Genomic DNA, 19,304 nt, shown 5'->3' with positions numbered 1-19,304 from the left:
GTCAGCGTGGGCAGGCCAGGAGCCACAGCCCCCTTAGTCAGGGGTCAGGAGGGCCCGGGCCAGCAAATGCCCCTCTGACACTTGTGGCTTCTGAAACCACACGAGTTCCTCCTGGGGGCCACAGGCTGCGGCAGCAATTTCACAACACGCTGGCGAGCTGGGGAGGCTCCCTGGCCAAAGCCCTGGGCGGCTGCAAACGCTTCTCAGCTGCTGCTGCTGCCTCTGGGAAGCAGAGCTGCACTCCTGGCTCTGGGAAGCAGAGCTGCACCGAGCATGGCACCCCTTGCACTGCATGGCTGCACTGTTGCCAGCTCTCTGCAGCTCCTGCCCAGGGCTCAGCTCTTCCCAGGGCTGACAGCTCTGGGGCTGGAAGCATTTCTGGGGTCAGAGCCATGTGCAGCCAGGCTTGGAGAAGGCAGACGGCCAGCACACACACACCCCTCTGAGGGTGTGGCCTGGGAATGGCACCAGGATGGGCTCACTTTACATCTGGCCACAGCTGTGGCCCCATCACCCACACCCCCTGCCCCAGAGGCACAGCCACTGTGCTGGAGCCACAGTGGTGAGGGAACTGCTGCATCCCCCGTGGTCACAGGAGCAGAGGGACACAGACACTGCTCCCTCCCATGCGAGACCTCTCTCTGGAACAAAGAGAGGTCACCACTGGCCCGTCACCCCAGGCACCACCTCACCCAGTTTATGGGAAAAGGGAAGGAAATCCAGCTTCTCAAAAAAAAGCCTGATGAAATCCCCCCAGTGTGACCCTCTCTGGCTGCACACCCCACTCCACCCGGGGAGCCCCATGGCACACAAGGCACAGCTGTAGAGCTGGGGCTCAGCTGCAACCCCAGAGCATGGACATCACCAGAGCCACTGCAGATGGTTCTGTCGCAATCCAGGGCTGGGCACTAAGGGCTGCACTGGGGCCTGCCCAGGACCTGGACGAGTCCCCGGGCCGGGAGCACCCTGTGGTGGCGGTCCCTTGCCACCAGGTGCCACTGCCGAAACACTCGCACCACACCTGCTGCAGCTCAGTCAACACTTTACAGGAGAGCCCGGGGCCAAGGACAGAGCTGGGAGCGCTGCCTGACATCCCTCAGGGACCCGGGCTAGGAGCAGGCTAGCAGGGCCTGCCCACACGCCTCCGCTCGCTCCAATGTCTGTTAAATAAACTCAATGCCCTCGTACTTGACGCTCCCAATCCTGGTCTCGGGCAGCAGGAAGCGCCCGTCCAGCGTGAAAGCCATGATGTAGCTGGAGATCTTGCCGTTGTCCTCCTCCGACTTCAGCGCCACGATGATCTGGTCGTCGGTGTCCGGGATGAACTTGAAGGAGGAGAAGCCGTGGGTGGGCACCACGTCGCCCACGCGGCCCACGGTGACGTGGCCGAAGTCCTGCGTGGAGCTGAGCAGCAGGTTGGTGCCGCGCCGCTCGTCCGCGCGCTCGCTGTAGCGCTCGTGGCTGGCGCGGCGCGGCAGGAAGAACCAGCGCTGCAGCGTGTCGCTCCACGAGGCCGACTCGTGGATCAGGTACCCTGGGCAGGAAGGGCAGCGTGACCACACAGCCCACAGCCACGCTGGGGCGGGACCCTCCCCATCCCCTCCAAAACACCCCACAGCCCACACAGGCATCCCCCATGAACCCTCCCCCCTGCTCCTGCCCCACTGCCTGGCAGCAGCCCCTCAGTTCCACCCAGAGCCAGGCAGGGGCACCCAGCACACCCCACTCTGCCAGGCCCAGGGCCAGCTGAGCCACCTTCAGCTGCTCCTGGCACAGGCAGCAGAGGAAAAGGACCAGGACAAGGGGAGATCTCTGCCCTCCAACAGCCTTTAAATCTCCCCCAGTGCCAGCATCCCCTGGGAAGGTGACTGTATGGCTCTGGAGCCATCCAGAGTGTGGGATATGGGGTGCAGGAGGTTGTCCTGCTCCATACCTGGGGGCCGGATCCCTGCTGCAGCCCTCAGAGCATTGTAATTTGTCACCCAGTTCTCGTGGCTCACGTCACCCTTGTAGCCAATGACCTTCACCCACTGGGGGTTCTCGTTCACCACTTCCCCTGTCGTGGTGGTCCACTCCTTGCCCAGTCCTCCCACGTACAGGTGCTCATCCTTCACTGCCAGCCACTCCGCCTTGAAGCCTGCGGTGGAAAGAATGGCATGAGGGGGGCTCGGTCAGCACGTGGCCACCAGACTGTCCCACATGCCCCACACCCTTCACCCCTGAGCCCGGTGCTGGACACAGTGTCCCCACACAGCCAGCTGGTCTCTCGGCAGGAATTGCCCTCTCCTGGCCAGGCCCAGAGGTCACAGCAAAGGTGCACCCCAGCCCAGCAAGGTGAAAAGAGCCAAGGGCTTCACAGGGCAGGATGGGAGCTCACCTTTGCCCACGGTGCCGTCCCCATCTGGGAGGATCACCCACGGCACCACCTTGTTGCCCTCGATCTGGTAGACCACACCCGTCCTGTCGTCCACCGCATACAGCTTCCCGTTGAAAACCACCAGCTCCGAGAGCTCCATGCCCCGGCCCTTCTCAGCCAGGTGGGACTGCAGCGTGCTCTCGTCCTTGTCCCACTCCACTGTCACTCTGTCCCCACTGTCCGACAGTACCAGGTAGCCCTTCTTCAGGTAACTGAACCAGGTGTGCTCCTGGGGGCCGCGGGACCGCGTGTCCAGGTCGGCGATGAGGCCGATGCGGTAGCGCACGCCCTCGGGGTTGCGCTGCGGCGGGGACAGCGGGTACGTGTCGTTGTAGCGCTGCCCTGCGTGCGGGCCGAGCTGCCACGTGCGAGGGCTGGGGGGGCCATGCCGCGCAGGCGAGGAGCGGTGCAGGCACAGCAGCAGCAGCAGGAGCCCCACGCAGGCCGAGGACAGCACGATGGCCCTCCAGCGCAGTCGGAAGCGGGGGTCAGCGCCCTTGGTCATGGACGCGAGCACGGGCAGACCTCCCACGCTGATCCGCAGCGGGCTCATAGACTCATGGCAGGGCGGCACTGGCATCAGACAGGGCGCGAGCAGAACCTGCTGCAAAGGTGGGGGGAGAAGGTCAAAGAGCTGGATCTGGTGCTGACTGAGCTTGGGGGACACAGCCACGAGGCGCCCGTCCCCTCTCCTGCAGCAGAAGGTGCCCCCAGCTCCTGCAGGTAAGAGCCACCGTGCCCAGGGGCTGTTTGCTGCTGGAACCACCATTGGGTTCCAGCAGGCCCCTCTCACCTGGCTGCCTCTGTGACCCCTGACCAGGGGCCCCAGCGTGTTGGCAGGATTGCCCGGCCTGCCTGGCAGCTCTATCTGTGCCATTGTCTCTGCAGCTCAGGCAGCGAGCTGAGGCACCTGGCTCAAGGTGAGCCCCGTGTCACAGTGTCCTGGGGCACGTCCCCACAGCGTCCTGGGAGGACGTGGGTTCCTCTCGGGTGGCAAGGATGACTCTTGCTGCCTCCAGAGTGGTCGAGCAGCCAGGCCCAGCTCCCACAGCCCTGAGAACCGACCCCACTGATGAGCCGTGAGCTTGTCCCCAAGCCACACAGGGACACTGGGACACGTGGCAGCTCCGCCCAACCAGGATGCCGGCACCTGAGCAGGAACTACAGTGCCCAAGGGACACACCCTGACACACACCCTGCCCAGCCTCACAGACATGGCACCCCCTCATCACTGCCCAGGACACAGCGTGTCCTCCACATGCGGGCATTGCGAGCCCACCCTGGGCTGTGCCCACCCGCGGGCCCGGGGTGCCAGCAGTGCCCCTCGGTGCCACCTCCCTCCCTGCAGCACAGGGGACGTGGCAGCGCCCCGGGCACCTGCAGATGGGCACTCCGGGCTGCCCAGGTGGGCAGCAGCCACCACTGGACCCGTGCTCAGCCCGTGCCATGCAGCCCGGGGCAGAGACCCCCAAATCGGGACAGAGATCCCATGCCGGGGCAGAGATCCCATCCCGGGGCAGAGATCCCCAGCCGCCATCGCAGGGCTCCCACAGAGGGCCACGCCGCAGGGTCTCAATGCGCCTTTCAGCAGCCGGGGTGGCGAACAGAGGCGGCATTGAGCGTGGGGGGCCGGCCCGGGCAGCGGAGCTGCGGCACAGGCACGGAGCCCGCGGCACAGGCACGGCAGCGCATCTGGTCCCGCCGGGATCCCGGATCGAGGGCCCCGGGGACCCTCTCGGTGCACTGAGCCCACCGCGCTTGTAGCCGGCTCTGAGCACGGCCAAGGGGAGCCCTCAGAACGGCGGGGCACGGTCACGGGGAGCCCCGGGCAGGGACACGGGACGCCCCTCTAAGGACACGGGCCCGCCTGCGCCCCTGGGCACCCCCGCTCCCCCTCCCCGGCCGAGCTGCCGGGGCACCGCCCGCTCTGAGCGGGGCCCTGAGGTGCCCCGCGCCCCCGGGACCCCCGCCCCGAGGAGCCGCCGCTGCCGCCCGGGCAGGCTGCTGGAGGAGCGCGGTGTCCCCGCCCGGTGCGGACCCCCGCCGCCCGGCCCGGCCCCGCGCCCCCCGCCCGTGTCCCCGCTCACCGCGGCGCCGCCTCCCCGCGCGCAGCCGCCGCCGCCGCCTACAGCTCCCGGCGGCCCCGCGCGCCGCCGCCGCGCCTGGCAGCGGCCCGACCGCCCCGTGTGGCGCACAAACTACAGCTCCCAGGAGACCCCGCGCGTCACCGCGCCCCCGCCGCCCCACCCGCTGCGCCGCGGGGCCTGCCGGGAGCTGTGGTCCGCGCCGAGCAGGGCCCGCCGCAGCCGGGCGCCGCGCACTGGCGGCCGGAGCCCAGCGGCGGGGGCAGTGTGGGGCCCGAGCCGGCTGTGCGGGGTGGGCACAGCCCGGCTGTCCGGTGGGCATGACCTCCGCGCTGCCCTGCTCCAGCCCGGAACACATTCTGTCCTTGTCCCCTTTGCCCCCTGTGTCCCGCCGCCACTCAGGCTGGGGAGCGGGGCAGAGCCAGCCCCGCGCCTTGGGGCCCGTGTGCGTGTCCGACTGTCAAGGGCCGCAGCCCGGTGGGGCCGTGCAGGCCGCGGTGCCCTCGGCGCTGGGACCCTCGGAGCCGCCGGCACGGGGCAGGGTCCAGCGCCGGGGCAGCCGCACCCTGCGTGCTCCCGGGACCCGCGGCAGCTCCGGGGCGCCGCTAGCACGTGCCGCCTCCGCTCCCGGTGCGGCGGCCCGGAGCACGAGCGGCTGCGGCGCCAGTCCCGGGAGCACGCATGGTTAAGGCAGCCGCGGGAGCACATCTGGCGGGGGAGGGCTGCGAGCCTCGTCCCGTGCCTCGCTGCCTCCTGCGCTTCCCAAAAGTGCATTTCCGCCCGGGCCGGGCGGGCAGAGGCGGCTCCGGAGCGGGAGGCAGCGTCGGCCGCGGGCAGGCTCTGCGCTGGCCCAGGCCATGCCCTAGGGCGGCAGAGGCAGCGCGGCGAGGGAGAAGCCGTGCCCCGGAGGTAGGTGGGGGGCAGCTCTGGGAGCCCGACGATCGCCCCGCAGCTGCAGGGGCCGTGCTCCCATCGCGGGCGGTGCCGAGGCACCGGGGGCGGCTCCGCCTCGCCGAGCGCTCGGGTGTCCGGGCACACGCCCAGCCGGGGGGGCCGGTGCCGGAGCGCCCCCGGCCGAGCCAGGCCCTTGCCCTGCCTGAGAAGGAGCAGTGGGGGCCGCACGGCTGAGCCTCACAGCAGCCTGGGGGCGCTGCAACTGTTCCAGCGCCACCAGCAGCACATGGGGGACCTGGCCCACCAGCACGACCCCAGGGGCACAGTGGTTCCGGCTGCTGTGCAGGGAGGTTTGTGTCCACCACCCTAAACAGAGACGAGTGCAGGTGCTGCTGCCTCCACACTGCCCCGAGCCCCTCATCCCTCCCCTAGGGTTTGCTCCATTCCATCCTGGTCTTCATCTCCATCTGGAAAGTATTTTGGGATGTTTTGACTTGCAGTCCCAAGGCTTCTGCAGCCACTGTGTTTACATCTCTGACTGCTCCTGGAGAGCAGCCAACCCCGAGGGAAAGCGCGTGTCCCTGGCAGGGCTGTGTGTGCCCGAGCGCAGGTGGGCACACAATGCCCAGCACACCTGCAGGGTGCACGCTGGGGCCCGGCGATCCCCGTGTGCTGCTGGCAGCCCCTGCGAGCACCGCACACTCCCTCTGCTCCCCTCAGCCTGGGAAGCGCTGCCTTCCACCATGGGAACTTCCTGCTGAAGGGTTTCTCCTGGTGCAGCAGCTCCCTGTGACGCTGCGCTCTCCCCAGGGCCGAGGCTGCTCCAGCTCCCACAGGAATGCCTGCTGTGACGGAGGGAAAGCCACAGGATTCCCAAACCCTGGCACGCTCCGTGCTGCCCATCTGGCACAGCTGGCGGCCAGGCAGGCTGGGCAGAGCCAGGGCTGCCCCGGTGACACCTGCTCACCTGGCCCTGGCTGCTCTATCCCTGGGTCCGCTTCTCCCCTGCCTCACCTGGCAAGACAGCGGGGTGAGGGACAGAGGCACCGGGAAGTGTGTGCCGGGGCCAGGGCCTTGGCCAGGGCTCGAGCAGCAGGAAAAGCCCTTTGGAGCCTTTCCCAATCCCTCCGCCCCTTCCCAGCTCCAGTGACTCACAATGCAGGCATCCGCCCCCGGCCTCGGCCGCCCTCCGCACCCGCTGCGGGATCACGCTGCTGCCTCGGACCCGCACCTGGGGACACTGGTGACAGCCACCGACCACCGACGGAGAGCAGGGGCTCACCAAAACCACAGGATTCTGCCCCAAAGTCCCTCACGGCCTGGCAGAGCCGCAGAACAGAACACAGGGCTGAGAGGGCGCTTTGGGACCGGCGCTCCGGGATCGCGGCGAGGCCGGGCGGGCGGGCTTGGGGAGGGGACAGCGGCCACGGCCACACCCATGTCCCCACCCAGGGAGGCACCTGGCTGAGATAGCAGCCTGGGCACGGCCATCCCCGTCCCGGCTCCGAGCCCGCTGCCGCGGGATGCCCACCCCTGTTTGGCCAAGGCTGTCCCGGTGCCACCGGGCCAAAGGGCGCGGTGCTGCGTGCCCGGCCCCACGTCTCCGGCAGATACGCTTCTGATAATGGAGGGAGGGGTCTCGAAGCGCCCGGGCTGGGCCACGGTGCCACCACCACTGCAAATATTAGTTTTGGCCCCAGACAGGGTGTGGGCTCTCAGAAGGGTTTCGGCCAGCTCCCAGCTAGGGCTGCCAGCCCACATCCCCCTTTCTGGAGGAGTGGGTGTTGTCCCCTTGCTGGCAGCCCCCAGGGCACAGGAGCCCCTGGCAGGAGTGGGGTGCAGATGCCCTCTCTGGGCCCGGCTGGGGTCCCACACACAGGCAGGCTGCACCCTGACATTTGCCCCATGGAGCTCGCTGTAATTTTTCAGGTGCTGACATCCCAAATTGCTGCTCCTGGGCGCCCATGGGAGGCAGCTGAAGCCAGGCTGAGCAGGAGCAGCAGCACTTGGTCCAGGACTTGGCCCGCTCAGAGTCTGCTGCTGCTCTGCTCCACTCTCAGCTCCTGAGGTAATCCCATCTGCAGTGTGTGCCAGGGCTCAGGGGCTGCACAGAGCCCAGAGCCCCCTGACTGCCCCAGTGTGGGTCCCCACAGGTGCTCTCTGGGGTGACACTGTCCCATAGCCCAGCCAGAACCCAGGGGCTGTGCAGTGCGCAGGTCCTGTCCCAGGACAGCTCGGGCCATGGCTGGGCTGGGAGTCTCCTCACTCCTGTCCCCCTCAGCTGTCCCTGGCACCTCCCAGGGCACTGCCAAGGCATGGAGGGGCTGTGGGCGCACGGTGTCCTGCTGATCTGCCTGCTGCCCTGCCCTGTGGGGAGCCAGACCAGCTCCATCCCTGACCAGCGATGGTGGACAGACCCCAATGAGGCCCCATCCCAGCAGCATGCTGCCAGGTGAGGGGACCCCAGAGCCAGGGTGCTCTGCAGCGGGGCCAGGGCAGCCCTGGCACTGCAGAGGGCCCCTGTTCCCCTGTAGCTTCTGTTGTGCTCTGCTTTCTGCCTTGCCAGGGCCTCGCAGGAGCAGAAGGCTGATGGTGCCCAGCCTGCACAGCCCCGCTGTGTCCGCTGCTGCCCCCCACCCGAAAAGCGCTTCTACCCCCAGTACCAGCCCGTGCCTCAGATCAACATGACCATCCTGAAAGGTGAGGGCTGACAGGACCCCAGGCTGTGCTGCCTGCATTGCCCCAGGTCCAGTGCTGAGCTGGGCTTGCAGTGCCAGCTCCTGCACAGATTGGGGGTGAGAAACTGGGGGGGTGCCAGTGGTCCTGTGCCCTGCACAGACAGAGGGCAGGAGCCACGCTGGGGTGTGAGCAGCCCCTGCTCTGGTGGCTTCTGGGCAGCAGCATCAGAGCCTGGGGAGAGGCAGGGGCAGTACTGGTGGGTCCCTGCTCCCCCCATCCACCCCTGGGGAAGGTGCTGGGTCCAGCTCTGGCCCCTGCCTGACAGCCCACCTGTCCCTGCTGCTCTGCCCAGGAGAGAAGGGGGACCGCGGCGAGCGTGGCATGCAGGGCAAGTTCGGCAAGACGGGGGTGGCCGGCAGCAGGGGCCACGCCGGGCCCAAGGGACAGAAGGGCAGCATGGGCGCCCCCGGGGAGCGCTGCAAGAGCCACTACGCCGCCTTCTCCGTGGGCCGCAAGAAACCCCTGCACAGCAACGACTACTACCAGACCCTCATCTTCGACACCGAGTTTGTCAACCTCTACGAACACTTCAACATGTTCACGGGCAAGTTCTACTGCTACATCCCCGGGATCTACTACTTCAGCCTCAACGTGCACACGTGGAACCAGAAGGAGACGTACCTGCACATCATGCGCAATGGGGCGGAGGTGGTGATCCTCTACGCCCAGGTGAGCGACCGCAGCATCATGCAGAGCCAGAGCGTCATGCTGGAGCTGAAGGAGCAGGACGAGGTCTGGGTGCGGCTCTACAAGGGCGAGCGTGAGAACGCCGTCTTCAGCGACGAGTACGACACCTACATCACCTTCAGCGGCCACCTCATCAAGTACAGCGGGGACCCCTGAGCCCCCCACTCCTGCTGTGCCAGGCCAGGCGGCCAAGGGGCCCCTGTCCCTCTCAGCCCAGGAGTGCCACCCCCATTATGCTGTTAGTAACCTAGTGCCACTACGCCCAGCAGCTGCACCAGTGTGTGAATGTGTGAATGCCCTCACTCCAGCACCTCAAGGCTAACCAGACACACCTGGGAGAGTTGGAGCAATTGTCAGCCCCTGCCAGGTTGGTGACCAGGGAGCAGCTGCTCACCTGGGGTGGGCAGGGAGCTGACCCCCTCTCCCTGCTCCAGAGCTGGGTGTGCCAGGCTCAGCCCGTGGCAGCGCTGGCTGAGCTGGCACAGTGGGACAGTGTGACTACTGGTGCCCTGGTGTGAGGCAGCACAGACACCTGCACTGTGCCACTCTCACCTCCTGGCACAGCCCTGCTCCCTGGCCAGAAGGTGCTTAGCATCATCAGAAAGGCAATGAACCACTAAGGGCCCTCTCTCCCTCCTTCCCCGGTGCAGGTGTTGCACTGTGGGGAGTGAATTGTGTTCGTAGTTTTGCAGTCCTCACATTCTGTTGCTGCTCACCACAGCCTCTGCTCAGGAAGGGCTCTCTCCCCACCGGCAGCCCTGGGCGTGGGGCCTTGGCCTCACCACTTCCTCTTCCCCTGGGTTATCTGCTGGCCAGGCCTCATGTTTGTGTAGATGCAGCAGTAGCGTGGGCCAGCATGCTGAGCCCCCATTCCGCTCGTGCCACATTAAACACATTTCCAGCCTTGCTCACAGCCTCAGTGTCCTCTGGCTTTGTGTGTGGGGAGGCTCCGAGGGACTCAGGGCAAGGTACAGGGGCACCCCGAGAGCTGAGGGTGCTGCTGAGCTGGGGGTGGCAGGGAACAGCAAACTGTCCCTGGAGAGCCAGGACACTGTGCCAGGCCCTGCCCGGGCCAGCTGTGCCCCAAGGCACAGGAGCTGCGTGCAGTGACAGAACTGTCAGCCTGGGAACAGGACAGGCTGGGAAGGGTGGCAGAGCTGTCAGGAGTGCAGGTTATCCAGCACATCCGTGGAGAGGAGGTAGGGCTGAGGTGAAGCCGGCTGTCAGGGTCTGGGTTGGCAGCTCCTTGGCTGGGCTGAGCAGGGCTGCAGCTGGAAACCAGCACCCCAAGAGCAGGAGGGAGAGGACCGGGCTGGGGGACTCCTTAAATAGAGCCCTGGCCCCTCATGTGGGGAGTGGGTGGATGGTGGGGGCCAGGTCAGGCCGCTCACTGCTGTGCCTGTGGGCTGGGGGCATCAGCCCAGGGCCCCCGCCGTGTCCCCTGGCATGGGCAGAGCTCCTTGGCCGCACTGGGGACCGGGCACCATCCCGGGCTGCACAGCAGGGCCTGGTGCGGGCACAGGCGGCATCCCAGCACACGGACTGCACCCTGGCACAGTGCGTTCCCCAGGACACGCGATCCGCTCAGAGGCGTGCAGTTTATTCCCAGGACAGGCCGCCCATCGCAGGGCACGCTCCCGTCCCAGCACACGCGGCCCGTGCCGGTCCCGGGGGCGGGCGCTGCCCGGGGCGGTGCCCGGGGCGGTGCGGGCCGGGCGGGCGGAGCTGCGGGGCCGCGCCCCCGGGAGAGCCGGGCCCGGCGGCGGCGGCGGCGGCGCCGTCAGTGCGGCAGCGGCGGCGGCGGCGGCGGAATGGCGGAGGCGGCGGAGGGGCCGGCGCGGCGCGGGAAGCGGACGGGAGCCGAGGCCGGGGCCGCGGCGGAGGAGCCGGCGGAGGCCGAGCGGGCCGCGCGGCGGCGGCGGAGGTGGATGGCGGGGCCGGGGCCGAGGCCGCGGCCGGGATGGGGTCCGGGACCGTGATGGGGACCCGTGGCGGGGCTGGCAGCGCCCGGTGGGCGCTGGCCGCGGTGCTGGCCCGGCCCGGCCCTCACTCACCTCCCGGGACAGCTTGCAGCCGGCGGCGGACATCCAGGGAACCACTGTCCTGCATGAGACCATCAGCGACCGCCCGCAGCCCCTGCCCGGTGAGTACCGGGAGAGGCGCCGGCCCAGCCCCGGGCCCCGCCGGGATGGGACGCTGCCGGTCCCGGTGCTGGACCCAGCTGCACGGGCAGTGCTCGCTGCTGACCCTGTCCCGCCTCCCCATCGTTCCCAGCAAGGTACTTTGACACGAAGACCACGGAGCCCATCAGCTTCTTCTTGACCGGCCTGGAGGAGCTGCTGGCCTGGCAGCCCAACAGCAACGATGAGTTCAATGTGTCAGCCGTGCCCCTGGCCAAGCGGCAGCCCCCGCTGCACAGCAGCAGGCCCCGGACGCTGGTGTGCCACGACATGCGTGGCGGGTACCTGGAGGACAGGTACGTGCTAGGTGGAAGGTGAAAGGGAGGTGTGAGAGTGGAGCTCAGCGTCTCCAAGCCCAAGGCAGTTCTGTTTCTGTCTGGCACATCTCCTGCCGGCTCAGCCGCAGGTGAGCAGGGATGGGGTGCTTGGCTCAGTGCTTGGGGAGCCTCGCTCAGGCTGGGATGTTCAGAGGTGGCTCGGTGCCACAACTCTGCCCAGCTCCCGGCTGTGAGTCAGGCTCCTACCCAGCTCCACAGCGTCTGTCAGCGTCCTTCCTGCACTGCCCAACCCTTTTCCTTCTGCAGGTTCATCCAGGGCTCGGCCACACGCAACCCCTATGTCTTCTACCACTGGCGCTACATCGACATCTTCGTCTACTTCAGCCACCACACTGTGACCATCCCGCCCGTGGTCTGGACCAACGCGGCGCACCGGAACAGCGTCCCCGTGCTGGGTAGGGGCAGGGCTGGGCCTGGGGCAGCCCCAGCAGCGAGGTGGATTCACCAGGACATGCAGCTGACGCTGCCCTGGCCCCTGCAGGCACATTCATCACGGAGTGGACAGACGGGGAGAAGCTGTGCGAGGCGTTCCTGGCCGGCGGGGAGGAGGCGTACGGCGCCGTGGCCGAGCAGCTGGCGCGCATCGCCCAGCACTACCGCTTCGATGGCTGGCTGGTCAACATCGAGAACAAGCTGAGCGTGAGTCCTGCTGGCCCTGCTGGCTGCCCTGCTGTGCTTCTCCCCTGCCCCCTGCCCTCACCCACCTGTGTCTCTCCCTCCCTCTCTGTCGTGGCAGGCGGCGGCCGTGGGGAACCTGCCCCTCTTCCTGCGGGACCTGACGGCACGGGTGCACAGCGCCGTGCCGGGCGGGCTGGTGATCTGGTATGACAGCGTCCTGAAGGATGGCACGCTGAGGTGGCAGAACGAGCTGAACGATCAGAATAGGTGAGGATGGCAATACTGTCCCCGGGCAGGGGCACGAGCCCACCCCAAACCCGGCCTGGCGGCCGTCAGGCGCAACCTGCATGGCCCTTGGTGAGGCCACAGCGTCTGCCACTGTGCCCCTTGTCCCCAGGATGTTCTTTGATGCCTGTGACGGGCTGTTCACCAACTACAACTGGAAGGAGGAGCAGCTGGAGCGCTCGAAGAGGCTGGCTGGTCCACGCCTAAATGATGTCTATGTCGGCGTTGATGTCTTTGCCCGTGGGGATGTCATTGGTGGTGGCTTCGACACTGACAAGGTGGGTGTGACAGGGCTGGACCAGAGTGTCACCCTGACCTCCCCCAGTGCAGGGCTCTGAGCTCCCACTGAGGGCCCTGCTGGCCTGCTAACCTGGGGATGAACTGGTGAGGAGTGAGGGTTCCCAGAGTGCTGGCCATGCATGAAAAGATCCCAGTGCTGCCATGCCTGGAGAGGGAGATGCTGCAGCACACCCCTCTGGTGTCCTGCCCCACCATGGTGCCACTGGAACCTGGGGGGAGTGGGGACAGGACAGGGGACAAGGTGACCTGGCCTGGCCCATGCTGCTCACTGCCTGTTCCTGCAGTCCCTGCGCATGATCCGCCAGTTTGGCCTCTCTGCAGCCATCTTCGCTCCTGGCTGGGTCTACGAGCACCTGGGCAAGGAAAACTTCCTGCAGAACGAGAACAGGTGAGGGCAGCTCAGCAGGGTGGGTACTGGGGGTGAATGGGGCTTGGAGTGCCCTGGCTCAGGAGGGCTGTGGGGCGGTGGGACACAGCTGCAGGGACACTGTGGCTGTCAGAACACCATGGCTGCTGACCAGGAGCAGCTGGCTCCTTTCTGCCCCAGCTGAGGTGATACCTGAGGCCGTGCAGAGCAGTGACCGTAACAGGGGTCTCTGCCCTGACACCCACCTTTGCCTCCAGGTTCTGGGGCTCGCTGGCAGAGTACCTGCCCACGCACAGCATTTGCACACTGCCCCTCACCACCTCCTTCAGCCTGGGCATGGGCACCAGCACATTCCTGGACGGGAAGGTGGGTGCAGGGTGACAGCTCTGCCCTGGTCAGACTGGGCTGGGCTGGGCTGGGCAGGGAGGTCCCTGCTCTCGGCTCCCCCAGCTCAGCTCTCCCTGTGCTGTAGGATGAAGACTCTGGGCCCTGGTACGACCTGAGCGCACAGGACATCCAGCCGCTGTACCCGGAGCAGCAGGGCACGCTGAGCACCAGCTGCTGCCTGCAGGATGCCTGGTGTGGGGGCAGCTCCCTGCAGCTGCAGGGCACCATTCCCCCCGGCGAGGAGCGCGTGGCTGTCCGGTGAGCTGGGGCAAAGCCCTTTACCCCTCCTCAGCACTGGGCTGGCACCATGTCAGCCTGACATGGCCTGCATGGCCTGAGCTGTGTGGCCCTGGGCCTTGTGGCTAGTGTGCCCAGGCTCTGCCCACACTGCCCAGCACACCTAACATGATGCACCTTCTCTTTGTCTCTCTCTCTCTCTCTCTGTCTCTGTCTCTCTCTGGGTGGATCTGGGGTCATCAGCCTCTTCTCTTTGCAGATGCCAGCCCCTCCCAAGCTCTTCCTGACCCTGCTCTACAAGCTGGAGGGGCCACAGCCCGATGACTTCACAGTGGCACTGGAGGTCACCACCTGGGACTCAGGGATCTGCTTCGAGGGCAACCCCACCTCCCTGCCCGGTAAGGACCCTGTCCCCCCGTGCTCTGTGCAGGGGGCACCTGCTGCATCCCTCAGCCCTGACCTGGCTCCCTCTGGCAGAGCCCAATGGCCGGTACCACCCCCGGTTCCTGCCGGCGCCGCCGCCCGGCCTCGCCAAGCTGCTCGCCGCCTGCCACCGTGGCTCCCATGGCTGGACCAGCCGGTGAGTGCCCTGCCTGCCTCCTGCATCCACAGGCAGGTGTGGGATGCCAGGGCTCCCTGGTGCCATTCCTGCTCTGCCTCTTCCCTCTCAGGTGCTACGAGCTGGAGCTGCAGGACTGCAGCCTACGAGACCTGTCCCTGATCGTGTCCCGCCAGCAGCCCAGCCCGCAGGAGACACCGTTCACCTGCCTGCTCGGGGAGATGCGGGTGAGTGCCTGCTGCTGCCAGGTGGGGACACCTGCCCCGTGCCCCCTTGTTCGGGGAAGGTGGGGATGCCTGCCCTGGCCCTGACCGTGCTGCGGTTCCCTCGCAGGTGCTGGACACGGCCAGCGTGGCGGCCTCCCCGCCGCAGGTGCAGGGCGTGACGGCCTCGCAGCTCTGGTGGCAGGAGGGCCCCGAGCCCGGGCAGCTCTCGCTCAGCCTCACCCTGCGCTGGTCCTTCCCGCCCGGCCGGGCCCGGTGGTTCCGTGTGCTGAGCCAGGGCGCCCGGTGCCGCGGGGGCCAGACGGCGCCGCAGGTGCTGGGGCTGGCGCAGGGCTGCCTGTTCCGCGCCGTGGGGCTGGCGGTGCCGCGGCCGGCGCCCGCGCAGTCCTGCCGGCTGGAGCTGCTGGTGGAGCCCGTGCTGCGGGACGAGCTGCCCGTGGAGCCCGAGCGCTGGGGCCGCCTCTTGCTGGTCTATTCCGCACCAGGCAGTGGTGCCGGCTTAGATGGGCATTAAAGAGCTGTGGTGCAGCCAGTGCCGTGTCTCCTCCATGTGTAGGGTGGGCTGTGGGCGGGGGACACACAGGGAGGCTGCATTTCATCACCCGGGGCTGGTGCGTCCCTTTCCTCCCACCCCTGTGGTTGTGCTCAGCCCTCACTGTGGGGCCCACTGGGTGCTGACCAGCCACTGCCAGGGACCCCCAACATGTGTGAGCCCAGACTGGGGCACCTGCCCTGAGAACCCCACCAGCTCCTGCAGCCCTCACTGCCTCAGGCTGGCTGCCACAGGCTGGGGATACTGGCCCTAAGGCCCCACGGCACACAGCCCCCTCAGGGCTCAGCCTGGTGGGGAGCTGCCAGCACGGGCTCTGCAGCAGCCCAGCCTGGGTGACCGCTGTGCTCATTAAGGTGGACCCAGCCAGTGCCACCAGCCTACGCTGCCTCCCCTGAGCATCTTGTGAGGAGGAGAGAAAATTTATAGCAGCAATTATTTTCTCACAGTCTGGTGAGCAAGCAATTAGCAGGCCGGAGCAGCCGAGCGCTCCTGCAGTGGGGTCCCAAGCCCTGTCCCCACACAATGCAGGCTCTGCCAGGGACACCAATGCCAGCAGTGGAGCTGCTGCTCCTGAGGCTCAGGAATGTATTACCTGATAGCTTGAAGAATGAAGGGCTAGGCCCAGCCGGGAGAGGGCTCCTCATGCAGCACCCTGCTCCCTCACCATGGCGAGGCTGGGGGCCCCGAGGGTGCCCCACTTGCCCACAGGCTGTGGCCCCCTGCCCAGCCAGATCCGCTGTAGCTGCCACGGCCCCGCGCAACCAGTCAAAACCTGAGTCGCCCTGGTTGAAGAAAGAAATCTTTATTAATAATTTCAATAATAATAATAATAATAATAATAATAATAATAATAATAATACTGTTTATTAGAATGGTCACACTTTGAAGCATACAGGGTGGGCCGGCGCCAGCCCGCACGCCGGGGCGGCGCGGGGGTGCTGTAAGGGAGAAGCCAGTACAGCGATGGACGGAGCTTTGTACAGGGAGCGGGGCCGGGGCTATGTACACGGGGAATAGAAAAGGGGGAGCTCATCGCTGGGGCGTCGGGGGCGTCTGCAGACTATAAAGTGAGGTTTGAGGAGCGGCAGAGCCGGAAGGGCGCGGGACGGCGCCGCACCCCGGGATGGGCCCCGCAGCGCCCCGTGCCACAACGTGCCGCTGCTGCGGCCCAGCCTCGCGGCTCGGGTGGGTCCCTCGTGGGGGATGCAGCGGCCGAGACCCCGCACCCAGGGCTGGGGGCATCCCGCTGCCAGGGCAGGGACGGGTGGCCGTGAGCGTGTCCCGCGCCGCAGAGCCAGCGGGAGCGGGACTGGGGCAGGCCTGGCCCAGCTTTGCTCAGCGCTGGTCCAGGCAGGGCGGGAGCGCGGGTGTCAGGGAAGGAGGGAGGAAGAAGAAGGGGAAGGGGTCACAAGCGAGTTGCAAGCTCCTCTTAACAAAAATTCCCTTTAAAAGGCAGAGGGTCGTCCCCTGCAATACCTCAGCACCGCATCCGCGCCGCCGCCCCAGTTCCGCGCTGGAGCTGAGGCCTCGCACTCCTGACACGCCGATGGCCGCCAGCGCCGGGTGGCACCAAGCCAGGTCCCCACCCTGTCACCCGGCCCCGCGAGCCGGGCAGGGCGCAGCGCTCTGCCGGCACCCCCAGCGCTGCTGCACCGGGGAAAGGAAGACGTGGCGCCCAGGCCCTGCGCCCGGGCGGGGAGGGCCCCCCGGACCCCGCGGACCCTCACGCCTGCCTGCGCCGGCTCCCTCCCTGCGGGGCTGTGGGGCCGGGGGCTGGGGGTCCCTCCGTCCGGCGCGTCCGACCGCCGGGGCTCGCCGCGGCTCCTCTGGGACTCGCTCACTCCGTGTGTGTGGACAGTTGGGGCTCACTTGGCTGCTGCCGCTCGCCTTGCTTTCTCTTTTTTTTGTTTGGTTTTTCTTTTTTTTTTTTTTTTTTTTTGTCGCTTCGCTTTAAATTTTATATTTTGGGGTTCTTTTTTTTTGTTTTGTATGTGTGTGGATATTTTTGCCCTTCCTGGTCCCAGAAGGAAACGGCCACAGGTTCACTACAACAGAAACAAGAGAGGCAGGTCTTTCGCGGGAGCACTCAGGCCGAGCAGGTGGCCAGGGGCACTGTCCCAGCCCAGCCCATCACACCCAGCTCTGCAGCCAGCCCAGCCCATCACACCAGGATCCTGAACCCACCCCAGCCTTGCCAGCCCCACAGCTGGCAGCAAGCCCAGCTGGCTCCTCTCTCTCCTATGGGGGCAGAGGGGCTGCTCGGGGGGCTGCTGTCACCCCGAGCCCCAGCGCCTGTGGAGCGAGCATGCCTGCAGGCTGAGCACCCCCTGCCCCATGGGGGATGAGCCCTGAGCAGAGGGGGGACCCGGGCACTGCTGGGGCTCGGGGCTGGCCCCGGGGCGGGCGGATGCTGCAGGAGAGGCAGCAGGACGGAGCGGCTGAGGTAACCCTCAGGTGTGGGTGCTGCAGGTAACCCTCAGGGTGTGGGTGCTGCAGGTAACCCTCAGGTGTGGGTGCTGCAGGTAACCCTCAGGGTATGGGTGCTGCAGGTAACCCTCAGGGTGTGGGTGCTGCAGGTAACCCTCAGGTGTGGGTGCTGCAGGTAACCCTCAGGTGTGGGTGCTGCAGGTAACCCTCATGTGTGGGTGCTGCAGGTAACCCTCAGGGTATGGGTGCTGCAGGTAACCCTCAGGGGTGGGTGCTGCAGGTAACCCTCAGGGTATGGGTGCTGCAGGTAACCCTCAGGTGTGGGTGCTGCAGGTAACCCTCAGGTGTGGGTGCTGCAGGTAACCCTCAGGTGTGGGGTGCTGCAGGTAACCCTCAGGTGTGGGTGCTGCAGGTAACCCTCGGGTGTGGGTGCTGCAGGTAACCCTCAGGTGTGGGTGCTGCAGGTAACCCTCAGGTGCGGGTGCTGCAGGTAACCCTCAGGTATTGCGGGTGCTGCAGGTAACCCTCAGGGGTGGGTGCTGCAGGTAACCCTCAGGTGTGGGTGCTGCGGCCCCACAGAGCCCAGTGCCAGCCCGGGGCACTCAGGCAGCACCCGCGGCTCCTGCGCAGGCTCGGCCTCGGCTCTGCCTGGTTGGGTTTGGTGCTAGTGAGCATCGGGGGCAGTGGTGGGGGGGCTGGGTCTGTCTTGCTAGTAGGGAGTGAAGCGGCTGTACCCTCCTCGGTATAGACTAGCCTGCAACATCAAAGATGAAAAAAAAGCCAATCAGTATTCAGAGATAGCCAAAGCCCTTTTTCTCTTTTTTTTTTTTTTTTTTTTTTTTTCTCTCCTCTTTCAAATGTCACCAAATCGTTGCTGTCCTTGGGAAGTGAGGGGCAGGCAGGGCCAGGGTGCCCAGTGCTGCCCGGGCTCTGTGCTGGCCGTGGGCACTGCCCTGTGCCTCCAGTGTGGCACTGCCGTGCCACGCCTGCCAAGGAGCTGCCCCATCCCTGCTGTGGCACTGAGCTGAAAACCCCAGGGTGCCGTGCCCGTGCCCCCTCACTAGCAGCTGCCCAGGGAGTCAAAAGGCAGAAAAAGGCAGGTTGGCTTTGCGATCCCAGCCGTGAGTGCAACTTTTCATCTTTGATGCTGTCAGAGCTGGCCAAGAGCTGTGGTGTGCGAGGGGCTGCGGTGCCCCCCGTGTGTGGCTGCACGAGGGGCCCTGGGGACACTGTCCTGCACTGGGATGGCAGAGGGCTCCTGCAGCCTGCCCAGGGCACAGCCAGGCCCCTGAAGTGGTGTGGGTGGGCAGGACTGTGCGGGGTGTGAGGGGAAGGAGGGGCAGGGTGCGGGGTGGGGGTTCCTCTCCTGCAGACAGAGCCAGGCAGGGGCTGTGCCATTCCCGTGCCCTCCCACAGCCCCTGCCCTGTGCCCCACGCTGTGCCAGACCCCTCCCCGGGCTGCCTGCAGCCCCCCGGGAAGCAGAGGAAGGCCGAGGGACTGCTCTTACCATGGTGCCAATGCTGTACGTGGCGGCGGGGCCGATGGTGTGGTGGTAGGGGTCTGCTGCTGCGTACACTCTGCCGTAGCTAGGAGCAAACAGCGGGGTGTTAGCGACAGAGCTGGGGCCCTGTGTCCCCTCTGAGCCCTCCCTCCCTCCCAGCTGCACCTGGGAGCCCCTGGCATCTCCCTGCTCCCCCTGCAGTGGTGCCAACCCTTTCCAGCCGAGCCCTGAGGGGAGCAAGGGGTCCCTGCCTGCCCTCCCCATGCCTGACTCTGTCCTGGCCCACAGCACTCAGCAGCTGGGGTGCCAGGGTGGGACGTGCAGGGTGGCACGGGGCTCCCCCAGGTGCCATGCCCGGTGCTCACCTGTCGCTGTAGGCGGCCGCTGCTGCTGCGGGCTGGGCGTACCTGTAGGCAGCATAGCCCCCCTGTGGGAGAGACACTGGTCAGGGGCTGCACCCACTGGGAATGGGGCACAGAGACACTGGTCAGGGGGCTGCACCCACTG

The 19,304-nt window shown here is 66.8% G+C and overlaps 4 protein-coding genes across 20 annotated transcripts in view; 2 read left to right on the top strand and 2 right to left on the bottom strand.

Moving 5' to 3' along the window:
- Positions 1 to 1,025: 1,025 nt before the first annotated feature.
- On the bottom strand, positions 1,026 to 6,759 carry CANT1 (calcium activated nucleotidase 1). 5 transcript variants are annotated; one of them, XM_064728286.1, is made up of 4 exons: positions 6,550 to 6,759; positions 2,378 to 3,020; positions 1,934 to 2,137; positions 1,026 to 1,534 (listed from the first exon to the last, which is right to left on the bottom strand). In XM_064728286.1, the coding sequence occupies exons 2-4, from the start codon at positions 2,994 to 2,996 to the stop codon at positions 1,164 to 1,166; spliced, it is 1,194 nt and encodes a 397-aa protein (XP_064584356.1). In that variant the 5' UTR covers positions 2,997 to 3,020; positions 6,550 to 6,759; the 3' UTR covers positions 1,026 to 1,163. The 5 variants fall into 5 exon arrangements, with proteins under 5 accessions (XP_064584356.1, XP_064584354.1, XP_064584355.1 ...); XM_064728284.1 differs by having other exon boundaries at positions 6,626 to 6,737; XM_064728285.1 differs by having other exon boundaries at positions 2,378 to 3,017; positions 6,550 to 6,572.
- Positions 5,135 to 9,733, top strand: C1QTNF1 (C1q and TNF related 1). Of its 3 annotated transcripts, none has more exons than XM_064728288.1 (5): positions 5,271 to 5,409; positions 7,324 to 7,462; positions 7,676 to 7,846; positions 7,961 to 8,094; positions 8,426 to 9,733. In XM_064728288.1, exons 3-5 carry the CDS (start codon positions 7,710 to 7,712, stop codon positions 8,974 to 8,976), a joined length of 822 nt encoding a protein of 273 aa, XP_064584358.1. In that variant the 5' UTR covers positions 5,271 to 5,409; positions 7,324 to 7,462; positions 7,676 to 7,709; the 3' UTR covers positions 8,977 to 9,733. The 3 variants fall into 3 exon arrangements, with proteins under 3 accessions (XP_064584357.1, XP_064584358.1, XP_064584359.1); XM_064728289.1 differs by having other exon boundaries at positions 5,284 to 5,409; positions 7,696 to 7,846; XM_064728287.1 differs by lacking the exon at positions 7,324 to 7,462 and having other exon boundaries at positions 5,135 to 5,409.
- An 898-nt stretch (positions 9,734 to 10,631) lies between these two features.
- Positions 10,632 to 14,839, top strand: ENGASE (endo-beta-N-acetylglucosaminidase). The gene is made up of 14 exons (XM_064728280.1): positions 10,632 to 10,744; positions 10,887 to 10,963; positions 11,095 to 11,296; positions 11,585 to 11,733; positions 11,820 to 11,977; positions 12,075 to 12,223; positions 12,354 to 12,519; positions 12,826 to 12,929; positions 13,166 to 13,274; positions 13,381 to 13,553; positions 13,776 to 13,930; positions 14,010 to 14,112; positions 14,204 to 14,318; positions 14,425 to 14,839. The coding sequence occupies exons 1-14, from the start codon at positions 10,632 to 10,634 to the stop codon at positions 14,827 to 14,829; spliced, it is 2,178 nt and encodes a 725-aa protein (XP_064584350.1). The 3' UTR covers positions 14,830 to 14,839.
- An 815-nt stretch (positions 14,840 to 15,654) lies between these two features.
- RBFOX3 (RNA binding fox-1 homolog 3) overlaps positions 15,655 to 19,304 on the bottom strand; it is a 121,573-nt gene continuing 117,923 nt past the window's right edge. For 8 of the 11 annotated variants that reach the window (XM_064728935.1, XM_064728937.1, XM_064728934.1 and 5 more), the window contains 3 exons: positions 19,163 to 19,224; positions 18,804 to 18,882; positions 16,931 to 18,049 (listed from right to left, as the gene is read on the bottom strand). In XM_064728935.1, coding sequence (XP_064585005.1) covers positions 18,005 to 18,049; positions 18,804 to 18,882; positions 19,163 to 19,224 — 186 coding nt within the window. In that variant the 3' untranslated portion in view covers positions 16,931 to 18,004. The other 3 variants (XM_064728932.1, XM_064728931.1, XM_064728933.1) reach the window with 3 other exon arrangements.

Source organism: Zonotrichia leucophrys, chromosome 18 (assembly GCF_028769735.1).
Source record: "Zonotrichia leucophrys gambelii isolate GWCS_2022_RI chromosome 18, RI_Zleu_2.0, whole genome shotgun sequence".
Classification (NCBI taxonomy): Eukaryota; Metazoa; Chordata; class Aves; order Passeriformes; family Passerellidae; genus Zonotrichia; species Zonotrichia leucophrys.
Note: the sequence above shows the minus strand (reverse complement) of the source record. Positions and strands in the feature narration are given on the sequence as shown.

Coding starts and splice junctions, on each gene's coding strand:
- CANT1 (XM_064728286.1), bottom strand. CDS start 2,996: ATGCCAGTGCCGCCCTGCCATGAGTCTATGAGCCCGCTGCGGATCAGC. Junction 2,138..2,377: donor GGACGGCACCGTGGGCAAAG/GTGAGCTCCCAT, acceptor TTTCCACCGCAG/GCTTCAAGGCGGAGTGGCTG. Junction 1,535..1,933: donor AGCAGGGATCCGGCCCCCAG/GTATGGAGCAGG, acceptor CTTCCTGCCCAG/GGTACCTGATCCACGAGTCG.
- C1QTNF1 (XM_064728287.1), top strand. CDS start 7,710: ATGGAGGGGCTGTGGGCGCACGGTGTCCTGCTGATCTGCCTGCTGCCC. Junction 7,847..7,960: donor TCCCAGCAGCATGCTGCCAG/GTGAGGGGACCC, acceptor CTGCCTTGCCAG/GGCCTCGCAGGAGCAGAAGG. Junction 8,095..8,425: donor CAACATGACCATCCTGAAAG/GTGAGGGCTGAC, acceptor TGCTCTGCCCAG/GAGAGAAGGGGGACCGCGGC.
- ENGASE (XM_064728280.1), top strand. CDS start 10,632: ATGGCGGAGGCGGCGGAGGGGCCGGCGCGGCGCGGGAAGCGGACGGGA. Junction 10,745..10,886: donor GCCGCGCGGCGGCGGCGGAG/GTGGATGGCGGG, acceptor CTCCCGGGACAG/CTTGCAGCCGGCGGCGGACA. Junction 13,275..13,380: donor GCACATTCCTGGACGGGAAG/GTGGGTGCAGGG, acceptor CCTGTGCTGTAG/GATGAAGACTCTGGGCCCTG.